The 14,513-nt window shown below is 45.9% G+C and overlaps 2 protein-coding genes across 2 annotated transcripts; both read left to right on the forward strand.

Annotated features, from left to right (window-relative positions):
- Nucleotides 1-635: 635 nt before the first annotated feature.
- On the forward strand, nt 636-3,615 carry LOC102274122 (zinc finger protein 124). The gene is given in 4 exon segments (XM_070364097.1): nt 636-647; nt 768-894; nt 2,941-3,283; nt 3,285-3,615. Coding segments are annotated over 4 exon segments (813 nt in total).
- Nucleotides 3,616-10,834: 7,219 nt separating this feature from the next.
- LOC138985922 (protein FAM90A5-like) lies at nt 10,835-13,635 on the forward strand. Its single transcript, XM_070364098.1, has 4 exons — nt 10,835-10,954; nt 11,397-11,593; nt 12,021-12,126; nt 12,928-13,635. Exons 1-4 carry the CDS (start codon nt 10,835-10,837, stop codon nt 13,633-13,635), a joined length of 1,131 nt encoding a protein of 376 aa, XP_070220199.1.
- The last annotated feature ends 878 nt before the right edge of the window (nt 13,636-14,513 follow it).

Here is a 14,513-nt window from a genome sequence, read left to right on the forward strand (position 1 = left end):
TGATCCCAATCCCTCCCAGCATCAGAGTCTTTTCCAATGAGTCAACTCTTCGCATGAGGAGGCCAAAGTACTGGAGGTGACTGATATTCATGTGCATGTGGGACAGAACTAATGTCAGGGCTGAGGGGAGCTGGAAGGCAGTGTGTTTCCAGAGGACTGCCAGGGCTGTTGGAGAAGCACTGTGGGCGCATAAGGCAGGAGATGATCTGGGGGCTTCCAGAGTGTTTACCTACAGCTGTAAACCACCATCCACTCTGGCGAGAGTCAGGGTCCCCGAGGGTGGGAACCCGGGAGGACACTGAGCGATTCTGGGTGCCACGGGCTGATGAACACAAAGTCAATGCTTAGCACGTTCTTATTTGCAGACTCTGACTTTCTTTGTTAGCAACCGCAGCTCTAGCTCTTCACATGGGATCTGGGAGAGAAGAAGCTGCATAGTATTCCCTGGATGCACCACCGGTTTCCAAGTGCTGGGCTGAGGCTACACCCAGGTGAAGGTTGGGGCTTGAATTCAGGTGGGTCTGGAAGCACAGGACTGGGGTCTCGTGGCTTCTCCATCCTCAGGTTGGCCTGCCTAGTGCTTGATCAGCTGTGAGTGAGATCCTGAGAAAGGCTCCCGGTGACTGAGCTCAAGGATGGAGCCCCTGGTGAGTAGTGATGCTTCCTCCTGAAGCTGCACCCAGTCCCCATCCTTCCTCAGCTCAGCCGCCCACTCTGGACAGTGGTAGGGCTGCTCTGTCTAAACCAGAACATCCATAGTTTTTTAGGAATTGGTGACATTTAAAGATGTAGCAGTCAACTTCACCCAGGAAGAGTGGAGCCTGCTAGACAAGTCCCAGAAAAACCTGTTCAGAAATGTGATGCTGGAAACTGTCACCCACCTGGTCTCTGTAGGTGAGTCTGTCAACAGGGATGTGCCTGCACCTGTGTCCATTCTGTTCATTCACTCACTGAACAAGCATTTAGAACAGCTTCCCTGTGTCCCACTCAGCTGCTTCCTGATTCTCTGATAGTCCTCATAATTACTTAAAGGAAGACATTCCTTTTCATGGCACTTTTCATTACCACACTGAAAGGTCATCTTGGCCAGGTTTCATATCTTTATTGGTACTTAGTCTCAACATTCAGAACAGGACTGGGGATTCAATGGACATTTTAATGCATAAATAAAAGGATCAAATATTTTAAAAAAATAATTCTTCTGTTCCAATCACTCCATGAAGACTTAACACCAGAGTCCTGTATATGACATAATTTCGATTCTTCCTGTAAGGTGAATCACTACTGGATCCTGTTTGACAGAAATATTCAGCCCACTGTAGAGTCTTTTGATCTTTCCCATTTGGAAAAGAATGAGGATTCTGTGGCCTCTCTCTGAACTGGTGCACGGGCATCAGCCCTAGACAGCCTCACTGTTTTTGCTGCTGCTCTGGGTTTCCTCCTGGTCTGCTGAAGGACCTTCACTGTTCTGTCAGTGAAGATGTTACCTGCACCGACCTTCAATTATCTCTTTATTGTCTTCACTACCTTACCCATGACTTGAGCACAGCAAAGGGTAATTAGTCCACACTCAAAATCCACATTTGTTTTTTTTTTTAATCAAACAGGATATCAAATTAGCAAATCAGATGTGATTTCATAGCTGGAACAAGGAACAGAGCTGTGGACTGAAGGAGCAGGAGGCCTCCAAGGTCAGAGTCCAGGTGAGCGTCAGGGGCCTGGGCTTCAGGGCAAAACAGTTTCAGCTGGTGTGTTAAGTCCTTAGAGACACCAGATGAAAGTCTGATGAAGGCAGGGATATATTCCAAAGTGGAAGTGAGGACATTGGGGCATATTCCTCGTGTTGTCATCATTCTGGGCCCCTATCATCACAATTCATATTACTTCCTGCCATTTTCTCTTATTTAAGGAAAGAGGTTTCTTGTGGAGTTATTGCACTTAAATTTTCACATAGTGATTCTTGTCCTGATCCTGCCATTTCATGTTTTTTCCACCATTTTCTGACCCAATGTCACCTGCCCACATTACATTGTTATATTTTAATTCTGTTTTTCTTTTCTAATAGATAATGATTTTTAAAATATTTCTTTCAAATACTACATTGAGTATTTCCTTGCTATATACAGTTTCTCCAACTGAGTGCCAATTTTTGAAACATACTCAATGATCTTGGTGGTTGTCTACATTTTATTTCCCTAATGCCATTCTAAAATCTATATTTTTTCCATTCTTTAGGCAGTGAAAGATCCCTTAAACAACAAGAAATTATATTTATGCAAAGTGTCTACAGAAAGCACATATCCTCTACTATGTCAGTAGTAAGTTTCAGGGGTGGGAACCTCAGTCATCCAAATGAAAGACCCAGCAGTGTGATAAGTTGGTAATTGAGCACAGTTGCCTATGTGTAAGTTGAGATAAAGCTCTTTCAGAGCAAATTTTTGGATAGTCTGAAATTGGTTAACTGATTATGAGCTTAAAACTAATGTAAGGAAAAAAGTCAATAGCATGAACATTGTTCATCTCCTAGTCTTTAGAACACACTGAAGTTTTCAAAATTAATCTGATATCTGGGGTTTGGAAACTATAAAAGAGAATGTTTGTGCCTGAAGGGGAGTATCACAACATGTTTGCAACTAACACGGGAGACATTTTACCAGGAGACTATTCCTGGTTGATGCTCTAGGGTGAACATGTAGAAGAATAAGTGTCTGCCTAGACATGGGCAAACCAGCAACAGCCTCATATCTCCTTTCCCAAAACATGTTTCTCACCAGCAAGGGGATCCTGCTGCATGAACTAATTTGAGAGATGAATTAGCTTCTAGATCTTCACTTCAACATTCATCAATTCACTTAAGAAGGTAACATGTCAGCAAACAGTGTGGAAAATCATGTAGTCAAGGATCATTTCTTAATGCACAGGGTCCTATTCACACTAGAGGAAAATCATGTGAATGTCCTCTATGTAGAAAAGTCTTTAATAATTACTTTAGCCTCAGATGACACAGGATGATTCACACAGGAGAGAAACCAAACAAATGCAGTCTCTGTGGAAATGGCTATTTTCTGAGAAACCACAATCGGGTCCACACTGGAGAGAAACGATTTGAATGTCATGTGTGTGGGAAACTCTTCAAAGTTCCTACCTGGAACATGAGAAAACACACAGGAGAGAAGCCCTATAAATGTCACCTGTGTGAGAAAACTTTTCATCAAATCTCTTACCTTAGAAAACATGAGACAAACAATCCCAAAGAGAAGCACTATGAATGTTGTCAGTGTGGGAGTCTTTAGCCAAAGCTCTGGCCTTAGTCAGCACAAGAGAATCCATGCTGGAGAGAAACCTCACGTGTGTCTTGTGTGTGGGAAGGCCTTCAGTCAGTGTTCTGGATTGACTCTGCACAAAAGAACCCACACAGGAGAGAAACCCTATACATGTCAGGGGTGTGGGAGCACCTTCAGTCAATATGCAAACCTGAGAAGGCATGAGAGAACACACACGGGTGAGCAACCCTATGAGTGTCAGCTCTGTGGGAAGTGCTTTAGTCATGGCTCTTTCCTTAGACAACATGAGGGAACCCAGCACCAGAGAGAAAACCAGGAAGGCCCTCAGTAGACTTTCTCACCTGAGGTGACATGCTGTTCCTTCCACATTCCACACATGAGGAATGTGGGAGGAACAGCAGCCATAGCGTTAGCATTTAAACTCACCAAGTTCACACTCACTAAAGTAACTGTCTGTAATCAATATGGAGGCTCCTTCAGGCATCACACTCCCGGTCCAGACAGGAATCACCTGTGGACATGGATCCACATGTGCACTATCTCTGTGGCAAAGCCTTTAGTCATTGGCCTGACCTCAGGTAACTTAGCAGCTGCTGCTGCTACTAAGTCACTTCAGTCCTGTCTGACTCTGTGAGACCCCATGGACTGCAGCCTACCAGCCTCCTCCATCCATGGGATTTTCCAGGCAAGAGTACTGGAGTGGGGTGCCATTGCCTTCTCCAACTTAGCAGAACTCCCTCTAAATACAATATGGGTGTTTTCAGCAACAACTCCCAACTCTTAAAGACCCTAGAGGATGTGAGCAGAGGATAAGAATGCCTAGTTTTTCTTTCATAATTATTGTTCAACGTGAGCCAACTCCATGTGGAGAACCCTAGGACTTTGATAACTGTCAACAAACATTTGGCCAAGCCCCAGGCTTGATGTGCACAAGAAATTCCATGAAAAAAATAAGCACTAAAACAAGAACAAAGATGAAGACCTTTGAGAAATACTAAGGTGTGTTGAGCAGCACCAAGGCATACTTCTGAACAATTTATCCTAGAGAAGTGATTTCACAGAAGGTTCTGAGAAATTCTGTCTCCATAGAGCAACCCCTCTGGTCCACATGTACTCAGACTATACAACATACTGTCAGTGTCATGAAGGAAGGGAAGTTTTGGTGATCACTTATTTCTCAGTCAACACAAACTTATCACACTGAGGATGCAGCAATCCTAAAATCACAGTGGAGTTACAGCTAGATTTCATATCAGAAAAAAAAAAATCCTGTGTAGGAGGTGTAGTGTTAGTCACTCAGTTGTGTCAGACTCTTTGTGACCCCACGGACTGTAGCCCACCAGGTTCCTCTGTCCAAGGAATTCTGCAGGCAAGAATAGTGGAGTGGGTTGCCATTCCCTTCTTCAGAGATTCTTCCTAACCCAGGGATAGAACCCAGGTCTCCTGCATTACAAGGCAGATTCTTTGTGTGGCAGGGAAAACCCCTGAAAATCCTTTGTGCAAGCCCCTAAAAAATAATGTAACATACAATCAGGTCTCCCTGGTGGCTCAGTGGTAAAAAATCCACCTGCAATGCAGGAGACATGGGTTTGATCCCTGGGTCCAGATCCCCTGGAGAAGGAAATGGCAACCCACTCCAGCATTCTTGCCTAGAGAACCCCATGGAAAAAAGAACCTGGGGGGTACAGTCCATGGGGTTGCAGAGTTAGTCACAACCTAGCAGTTGAACAACAACAACAGCAAAACAGTAGACTGTGATTTGGGGAAAGACCTATTCATGAAAACGTGGCATGAAATGGAGAATGAAGAGACCTGGCAACGTGGATGTAAAGTTTTGTAAGAAGTTAAAATTTGTGTGTACAATAAATAGTTGTAAATATTCTAAACAATCGTTTGTGGCTAAAGGAGCTCAGTATTGCTGTCTGGTTGCTTTGCCTGTGTTCATGCTGATTGCTTCAGTCGTGTCCAGCTCTTTTTGATCCCATGGACCAGAGCCTGCCAGGCTCTTCTGTCCATAGGATTCTCTAGGCAAGAATACTGGAGTGGGTTCCCATGCCTTCCACCAGGGGATCTTCCCAACTCAGGGATCAAATTCATGTCTGTTTATGTCTCCTGAATTGGCAGGTGGGTTTTTATCAGTTGTGCCACCTGGGAAGTCTGGTTTCTTTGGGCCCCTGTAAACACAGGGATGCAGGTCTGCACTCTGGGAAAGTGGGCAGAGACTCAGCCCCATTCTCTGAGTCCCCCTTTCTCCACTGCTCTTTCCACACATCTCAGCTCCACTCATTTCAACATCTCCCCACCCTATCTACCCCTTCAGGCCCTGGGGTGACACAGCTCTGATCTTCAGCTCCACTGGCCAGGTTTCCCAGAATGTCATGACCTGCTCAAGCAAGGACCTGGGGGAGTCTCAGAGACATCTGGTCTTATATTATTTGAGGCCCTTCAACCTATGTCTGCAGATGGAAACCACCTGGGGCTCAAGAGACAGACATCTGATCTCTACCCTCCCAAGACCTCAGAAATCTTTGTTATTTTGTCCCAAATCTCTGAACTGAGCCAAGTGGATGAAGAGTTCCTTCCATGATTGTACTCTTTATCTTACTCAGCTGATTCCTGAATTATGCACACAGCAGTCTCAACAGAAACCCAGTCTTGTTACCCTCACATAAGCTCATGGGATAAATCTGCAAGAATATAAAATACCTAAAACTATCAGCCATCACACAAGCAGGTTTTTAAAAGAATTAGTGCAATGTCCTTTTCCAAAGAAAGAAATGAATGTCATCACAAAGCAAATCGCCCCTCTTGTCTGTAGGACTTGGAAAGTTATCCTTTGACACACATCCATCCTGAACCCATATCTCCAGGGAGAGTCTTCCTGGATATCCACTCGGATGAGGTGTGTTCCTGCCAAAGCAGCACAATTCCCCAAGAAGGCCCGAGTCCACTCACAGAAACACACACAAGGATGGTACTGATACCTCACTTTTTTTTTTTTTTTTTCTTACTTATTTATTTAATTTTAGCTATGCTGGGTATTTTTGCTATGAGGGCTTTTTCTCTAGTTGCAGTGAGCCAGGGCTACTCTCTGGTTGCACTGTGCAGGCTTCTGCTTGCAATCGCTTCTCTTGCTGCAGAGCACAGGCTCTATGGTGCATGGACTCAGTAGTTGTGTCTCCCGGGTGCTAGAATGCAGGCTCAATAGTGGCACATGGGCTTAGTTGCTCTGTAGCATGTGTGATCTCCCCACACCAGGGATCGAACCCATGTCTCCTGCACTTGGCAGGTGGAGTCTTATCCACTGAACTACCAGGGAAACTCCATCATTAGCTTTCAAAATCTCCACGAGGAATTCTGGGGACAGTCAGGTGGTAAAACTGAGCAAGGGTAAGGGGCAACCAATTGTCTTGTCTGTCTATTGTCATGCATTTCATTCCTTGGGTACAAATGGCTCAACAAGGTCATGTGACCTTGGAGTAGCATGAAGGTCAGTTTGCAAAGACAACTTTCCCCATGGACACATCCTCAGCCTCCTGAGTAGCTTCATGTCATCCAGTGAAGTTTGTCCAGCACCCATTTTTCTGAGATTCTACTGACAGATAGGAGGAGTGCAGCTGGATTTCAGGTTGCTTTGAAATATATGTGGTGTTCAGCTAAACCCCCAGAGAAATGGAACAGCAGTCAAAATATGTAGTGATGTGGCTTTAGACAATGGGGTGAAGATTCTTTAATTTTTTTTTTTTAATTTTTATTTTTCTGAGGTATTCTGTTATAATATTAGATGAGTTTTAGGTTTACAACAATATATTTCAGCTCCTGCATACCGTGCACCTGCTCAGCACCAACACGTTATCTTCCCTCCTTTACTCTCCGTGACTGTGTTACCCTTGGGCCCTCCCACCTGCCAATTCCCCGCTGCATCCACCACTCAGTTCTGAGTATCTGTGTATGTGTTCTTGTGTCATTTGTTTTGTTCCTTGATTTTTTTTTCACTTGTTTTCTTTTTGTTTCTTGGTTTCTTCCTGCTTCACACATGAGTAGAGTCAATAGGTGTTTCTCTTCTCTTAATCTGTCTTCAGACATGGAAGGAACAAAGCTGATATATGACTTGGATTGGTCAGGAAAATCTTAACAAGGTCACATGACCTTGGAGCAGTAACAAGTCAGCTAAGAAAGGGAAATTCCACCACGGACCCTCAGCCACCTCCGAGGCTGCATCTCCTCCAGTGGACAGAGTCCAGCTCCCACCATTCTGAGTATCTACTGACAGATGGGAGGTACCCAGCTGGATTTCAGGTTGTTTGTTTTTATTTGGTGTTCAGTGTATCCCCCAGAGAAACAAGACATAGATAAAATATGTACACAGGTGGCTTTATGCACTGTGAAAGTCGTTCAGTCCTGCCTGACTCTTTGCGATCCCATGGACTGTATAGTCCTGGAATTCTCCAGGCAAGAATATTGGAGTGGGTAGCCTTTCTCTTCTCCAGGGAATCTTCCCAACCCAGGGATCGAACCCAGGTCTCCTGCATTGCAGGCAGATTCTTTACCCGCTGAGTCACAAGGGATGCACTGAGGCATGGATAATGTAATTTTTAAGTACTTCTTTTTCTAGGGTATCTTTGGGTTACAATAGTACATGTTTTATTTCTATAAAAATAGATTTCAACTCTGGCATGCCATAAAACTGACCAGCACCAAAAACTGGGTTTTTCTTTTACCATCCTGTGGGCCTCTTTTACTGCCACCCTCTGACACCTGCTGCTCTGTTCTGTGAATGTGTGTTTATTCTTGTGTCGTTTGCTGTCTCTTAATAATGTTTTGTACTTATTCCCTCTTTTTCTTTGTATTTAGTGTTCCATATATGAGTGAATTTATAAGGTATTTCTCTTTTTGGAAAGTGTCTGCAAGATGTTGTTAGATCAAAGGTGATACTTAACCTTGATTGGATTAATACAACCTCATCAAGGTCAGGTGATGTGGGAGCAGACTCAAAGACATGCCCTGCTCTGTTCTGTGAGAATGTTTGCTTTTGTGTCATTTGCTTTCCTTTCTTTTTGTTTTGACTTATTTGCTTTTGAAATTTGTGTTTAGTGTTCCACATCGAAGTGAATTCACAAGATATTTATCTTTCTAAATGGGTCTTCAAGACACTGAGAGATACAGGGTGAGTTTTGCTGTTCAGTCGCTCAGTTGTGTCTGACTCCTTGTGACCCCCTGGACTGTAGCCTACATAACGTTGATTGGTTAAGAAAACCTCATCAAAAAAAAAAAAAAAAAAGGAAAGAAAACCTCATCAAGGTCATGTGACCTTAGGGGAGTATCAAGTCAGCAGGAAAGGGAAATTTCCCCTCTGACCCTCCTCAGCCACCCTGGAAGCTGCATCTCCTCAGCTGGAGTGTCCAGCACTCATGATTCTGAGCATCTGCTGACAGACTAGAGGCTCACAGCTGAATTTCAGGTTGTGTGGTTTAAATTTGGTGTTTGGCTAGTCCCTCAGGGAAATGGGACAAGAGTAAAATCATGTAGTGATGTGGCTTTAGGCAGCTGGGATCGATTCTGTAATTTCTTTAGAATTTTATTTTAATTGTTTTAAGTTTTGGTATTATCCCATTATAATTTTAGTGAAGTTTTAGGTGCATCACCATACATTTCAGCTTCTGTGAACCACACACCTTCTCAGCACCAAAAACTGCAGTTTTCCTCTGTTACTATTTGCTGCCCCATTTTCTTTGAGGCTCCTCTTCTGATTTCCTTTACTCAGGTCTGTGTATCTTTGTATTTGCTATCATGTCAACATTGTCTTCTTTAAAATTCTTTTTTCTTGTTTTCTTTTTGTTTGTCTTTTGTGTTCCACACATGAGTGAAATTGTGAATTATTTCTTTCTCTTCACATGTCTTCAGATGTGGTTAGACCAAAGGGAATAGATGATGTCACTTGGCTAAGAAACTCTCGACAAGCTCATGCGACCTTGGAGCAGCCTCAGGTCAGCTGGGAAAGGGACATTCCTTCTTGACTGGTCCTCAGCCACCATCAAAGCTGCATCTCCCTCAGTGAGGGCATTCCTCCCCCACCTCTCTGATCATCTCCTACAGAGAGGAGGAGCACAGCTGGATTTTAGGATGGTTTGCTTTTTAAACCTGGTGTTCAGCATATTATTCAGAAAAAAGTCCATAGTAAACTTATGTAGTGGTGTGGCCTGGCAAGAGGGAAGGTGTCTTGAACTTTATAATTTCATTTTTTAAATTGAGTAAACATTGATGTTAATATTAGATGTTTCATTTGTTTTTTTTTTTTTTTTTTTTTGCAATTACAAAGCTAATTTTAAAACTTTGGGGTGAACTACACAGGAATAAAAAGACTGGGAAAGGATAACCCCCTCACCCTCTGAGAGTGGCCGAAAGGGAGAGAGGCTACCTGAGGGGAAGGAAGCACAAAAGGGACCCGCTGCAGACTCAGGGCAAAGGGAACACCATCGGTCCTGGGGCCCGGGAGCCCTGTGGCAGGAAACCCCAGCGTGGGGGCACTGGCTTCAGGGACACAGGCCAAGGGCAAGAGGGTTGCACACAAAGCCCCAAAGCTACTTGGCTTCCCCCTTCCCTTTTGCCTTTCTCAGCTTCTGCTGCGTGATCTGCATGTCCCTCTGCTTGGGGGACAATCGCCCCAGCAGCTCAGTGCTTTTCCTTAACTGAGCTGCTCTGCCTTTTCTTATTCTTCTGGCGGGCAAGCTCCTGCTGGCTACCTCACGTCATGGTGACTGCAGCGACTCTGCCCTTTTGTACATTATCACATTTCAGCTGTTTGAACCTTATTCATGCTCACCACCCAGATTTTCCTCTCTCACTGCTCAAACTCATGTCCACATTTGACCACCGTGACTGTCCTCCATGTCCTTCCATCATTTGCCTTTGTCTTGCCCAGCATCAGGGTCCAACAACATCAGTCCTTCCAGTGAATATTCAGGATTTCCTTTCACATCCAGTCCAAGGGACATCAAGAGACAACCACAAAAACCATAGCCTTTACTAGATGGACCTTTGTTTACAGTCCAAAGGAATACATGACTACTGGAAAAATACCATAGCCTTTACTAGATGGACATTTGTCAGCAAAGGAATGTCTGCTTTTTAATATGCTGTCTAAATTGGTCATAGCTTTTCTTCCAAGGAACAAGTGTATTTTCATTTCATGGCTGCAGTCACCATCTCCAGTGATTTTGGAGCCCCAAAAAATAAAGCCTGTCACTGTTTCCCTATCCATTTACTATGATCTTAGTTTTCTGAATGTTGAGTTTTAAGCCAACTTTTTCATTCTTTTCTTCCACTTTCATCAAGAGGCTCTTTAGTTCTTCTTCACTTTCTGTGAAGAGAAAGATCTGGGCAGGAGAAGTCAAATTGTCAGAAACCTGGTCGCGATGTCATGATCTCCATTTAGGGTCGATAGGGCAGGGATGTCTCTGTGTCTCTGCATCAATTTGACAGTTTTTTTTTCTTTTCACAGAGGTGAACTAAAAATTAAGATTCAGGAGAACCTCCAGTAGGTGTGGAAGATGGCTGGTCATTATGGATGGCTGAAAGCCTGCCGACTCTTTCAAGACCAGAAAGTGAGGAAGCAAAACCCAGGACCTGGGAGGCAGACGGCTCCCCCACCACAGGAGAAAGACTCCATGGTGAGTGGAGGCTTGGACCTGCAGGGAATCTGTGGGTGGCATGGACTGCGGAGACAGGGTTTAGACCTGGAATATTCTGGGTCCATAACTCACTAGTGCATTCCCATCCAAAGATAGCTCCCTCGACCTCCCTCCCCAGCAGATCGGGCCACTCAGAGCCTGGGAGGAACCATTGGGGCTCCTCGGGGTTATGTCTGCCCTGGCTTCATCCAGATCTTTCAATGGGGCTCTTACTGTTCACCTTAGACCGCCAGCCCCTCCTCCTCTGATGCTCCTGATGAGGGCTTTGGGAACCACAATATTGTAACTATCCTGGCACCTAAGGAACTGTGTCCTTTCTCCAGAACCAGCATGCAACGCTCTCCATCCATCTTTGCACTCCCTTTGGCCTCGTGCCTGTGGCTTCTGCTGACTCACTGACCTGGTTCTCCTCCACCCACAGGTGAAGTGTAAGGACTGTGGAGCCTTTGGGCACACAGCAAGGAGCCTCAGGTGCCCCATGAAGCGCTGGCAAGGGGCGCTGGTCCCCCTGCCCTTGGGGTCCAGATTCGGTAAGGAGAACCTGGCGTGGAAGCTGCAGGACCCACCGACCCCAGGGACCCCTAACACGGCTGAGAGAGAGGAGGAGGAAAGGCAGAGGTGAGTGGCGGGGAGGTGGGACCCAAGGTCTGGGCTGCAATCTGGAGACGGTTCCTCTCCTTGTCGACACTGTGCTGAGCCATCTCTAGAAAGGACAGGGAAACTGGGCAGACAGAGACAGGAGCCACGTGCTCAGGGGCCACACTTGGGGGCTCACACTAGACTCTGAAGTCACGAAGGAAAGTGGGGAACACACATAACTTTGCACCTGACCAGACCCAAAGCCATACAGATGAAGAGACAGGACTTCCTGGGAGACCCTGGAGGGGTCTTTGGAGTTGGGAAGGACCCGGGGGTCTGCACAAAGGCAGAGGGGTTCAGGTCTGATGTCACACCCAAACTAGGAAAGGGGCTGGGCCACAGCACCGTTGATCCCAACTGTGACAAGGATACTGGGTTTCTGACACTTGACATGTTTGTGTTGCAGGAAAGAGGAGCAGCAGAGGAAGCTCCTGCAGCGATTTCCCAGGAGGCCCCGTGGTCGGCAGCCGCAGAGCTGGAAGGAGGAGCTGGAGCCCGGCCTCTGCCTGAGGGTCAGTCTCTGCTGGGCCCCCTCTTTAATCCACTGGCCTCAGTCCTGTCTGTGGGAGGAAACCATTCATGTTCTTTCCTGACCAAAGTCATCATTTATTTTTCAGATGCCATTTTTCTTGCTGTCTTTGATTTTGCATTCTTACTTGCATGTCTGGCAAGAAAAAGCTGGCAGGGACATGGAAGTGATTTTATCAGTAGCTTCCATGCTATGCTATGCTATGCTAAGTCACTTCAGTCATGTCCGACTCTGTGGGACCCCATAGACGGCAGCCCACCAGGCTCCCCAGTCCCTGGGATTCTCCAGGCAAGAACACTGGAGTGGGCTGCAATTTCCTTCTCCAATGCCTGAAAGTGAAAAGTGAAAGTGAAGTCGCTCAGTCATGTCCGACTCTTAGCGACCCCAGCCCATGGGATTTTCCAAGCAAGAGTACTGGAGTGGGGTGCCATTGCCTTCTCCAAGTAGCTTCCATAGTAGAAGTTAAAACAGGAATCTGTGAATTGTGATTCATCCTCCATGACCATTTTGCCATCATAGTGCCTGCAAAACACCAAGCTGTGTACAGTCCTAAGAAGAGTGTGTACCAAAATCTTGTTTCCCCTTGCTTAACAAGATATATTTTTATAACATTTCCATTTACCTATTTGATCTATAAATGTATCAACGTCATACTGTAATTTTTTTTTTTATGAGCAAACCTGATGTTGAGGATCTTATCATATAAATTAATGCCTGTGAGGTGTTTTACTGGATGGAGAGAAGATTCTCACACCTGGCCTCTCTGTGTGGTCTTGTCTTACAGCACCCAAACATGCCCCTGCTTATCCACACATCCAAGAGGAAATCCCTCCAGCATCCAGATCACCCAAGAGGGTCACCAATGAGGAGAGATGATGTGAAATCCAGCCTCCCCACAGTGGCTCTCATCAGCAGGAATTTGGCCCCGGCCTCCAAGGGCCACATTGAGGCTCCAGGCAAGAGATGTGCTCAGATCCCCACCCTGACACGTGTGAACCCCCCAAAGAAACCTAGACTCAGCCCCGTCCAGACCCCTCAGCAGAGCACTCCGACAGCAGATCTGGGGGCCTTCCTGAATCTCCCTCCTCCACCCAGCACAGCTGGACGTGGACCGAGAGTGGCTGCCTGTGTATCCAGGGAGACACCTGCCCAGGGGCAATGCTTGGACCTCCAGCCTCCAGCGGACAGATCTCCTTCCAGGAGCGTGGGCACCGTCTCCGCAGCCCACCTCCTGCCCATCATCCACGTCCCGGCCCAGCCTCTCAGGATGCTCTTCCTGAGAGATGGCGAAGGCTGCTGGAGCTGCCAGTACACGGCGCCCCTGTCTCCACGGCCTGCGGAGCAGCCAGCCCCTCCTGCTCAGAGCCCGTCCGTTGACCAGGAGCCCGACGGACACGCTGTCCCCGGGCCCCGGAGCGTCCTCTACGATGACCTCCAGGTGTCTTCTTCCTCCGAAGAGAGTGACTGGAACGAAGACACCAGTGGCAACTGAACCTTGTCCTCCAGTCTCAGGAGGTGCCCTGTCATGACTGTGACCTTGACGGGTGGGCTGGGTGTTAGAGGGAGTGGCTGTTTCCAGTGAAGCAGGACTCCCCACCCTGGTGGGTGAGACAGCAGTGGGACCGGACCACCCTGGGGACACACAGCTGCACACACTGCCCTGTCTCCTCATGGAATCCGAGTCTGTCCCATGGCACTCATCCAACCGAATGGCAAGCTGTCAACCTCAATCTATTAGAAGTAATGGAGGCAAATTCTAGGAGTGACTTTAACCATTGTGTAGATAGGAAGTGATGGTAGTATCAGTAGTTGATGATGGTAGTGTCTGTGTTGGATGGGAGTATCTGTATCTGAACATTTGGAACCTGCCTAAAGGGCCTGACTCTGCTCTGCAGAAGGTGCGCCCTGACCTGAGATGAGTCTAGTGGACTCTGTGGAGTCTTTCACTATAAATCATGGTGGGAGACATCCATGTATGTGTTTATGTTTCTTTAAGTGTTACTATAAAGTTTGCTTTAAATTTTTCTTTGTATATTTATATAAATGTCTTTGTATATTTATTCTTGTATAGAATATATAAGAAAAACTACACAATCATCTCAAGAGATGTAGAAAGATCATTTGGCCACATTCCATCCTTCTCAGGCATGCCCTGCACCCAGCTCCAGCAGGGCCTTCCTTCTGCCCTAAATCAAATTTGCATAATCACCTGTAGGTCAAGATCCATTATATATGGATTTAATATGCTATTATATATTACAGACTGTTGGATGTAATATGCTATTTATTAAGAATTTTTGTATCTATGCTCATGAGGAAATTTGTGGTTTCCTTATAATGCATTATTGGATTTTGTTATCATGTAATACT

The sequence above is a fragment of the Bos mutus genome, chromosome 27, assembly GCF_027580195.1.
Source record: "Bos mutus isolate GX-2022 chromosome 27, NWIPB_WYAK_1.1, whole genome shotgun sequence".
Taxonomy (NCBI): domain Eukaryota; kingdom Metazoa; phylum Chordata; class Mammalia; order Artiodactyla; family Bovidae; genus Bos; species Bos mutus.

Bases quoted from the DNA above. Each gene is read 5' to 3' on its own strand.
- LOC138985922 (XM_070364098.1), top strand. From the start codon at position 10,835: ATGGCTGGTCATTATGGATGGCTGAAAGCCTGCCGACTCTTTCAAGAC. The intron at 11,594-12,020 runs GTGAGTGGCGGG...TTTGTGTTGCAG, and splicing joins GAGGAGGAGGAAAGGCAGAG to GAAAGAGGAGCAGCAGAGGA. The intron at 12,127-12,927 runs GTCAGTCTCTGC...CTTGTCTTACAG, and splicing joins AGCCCGGCCTCTGCCTGAGG to CACCCAAACATGCCCCTGCT.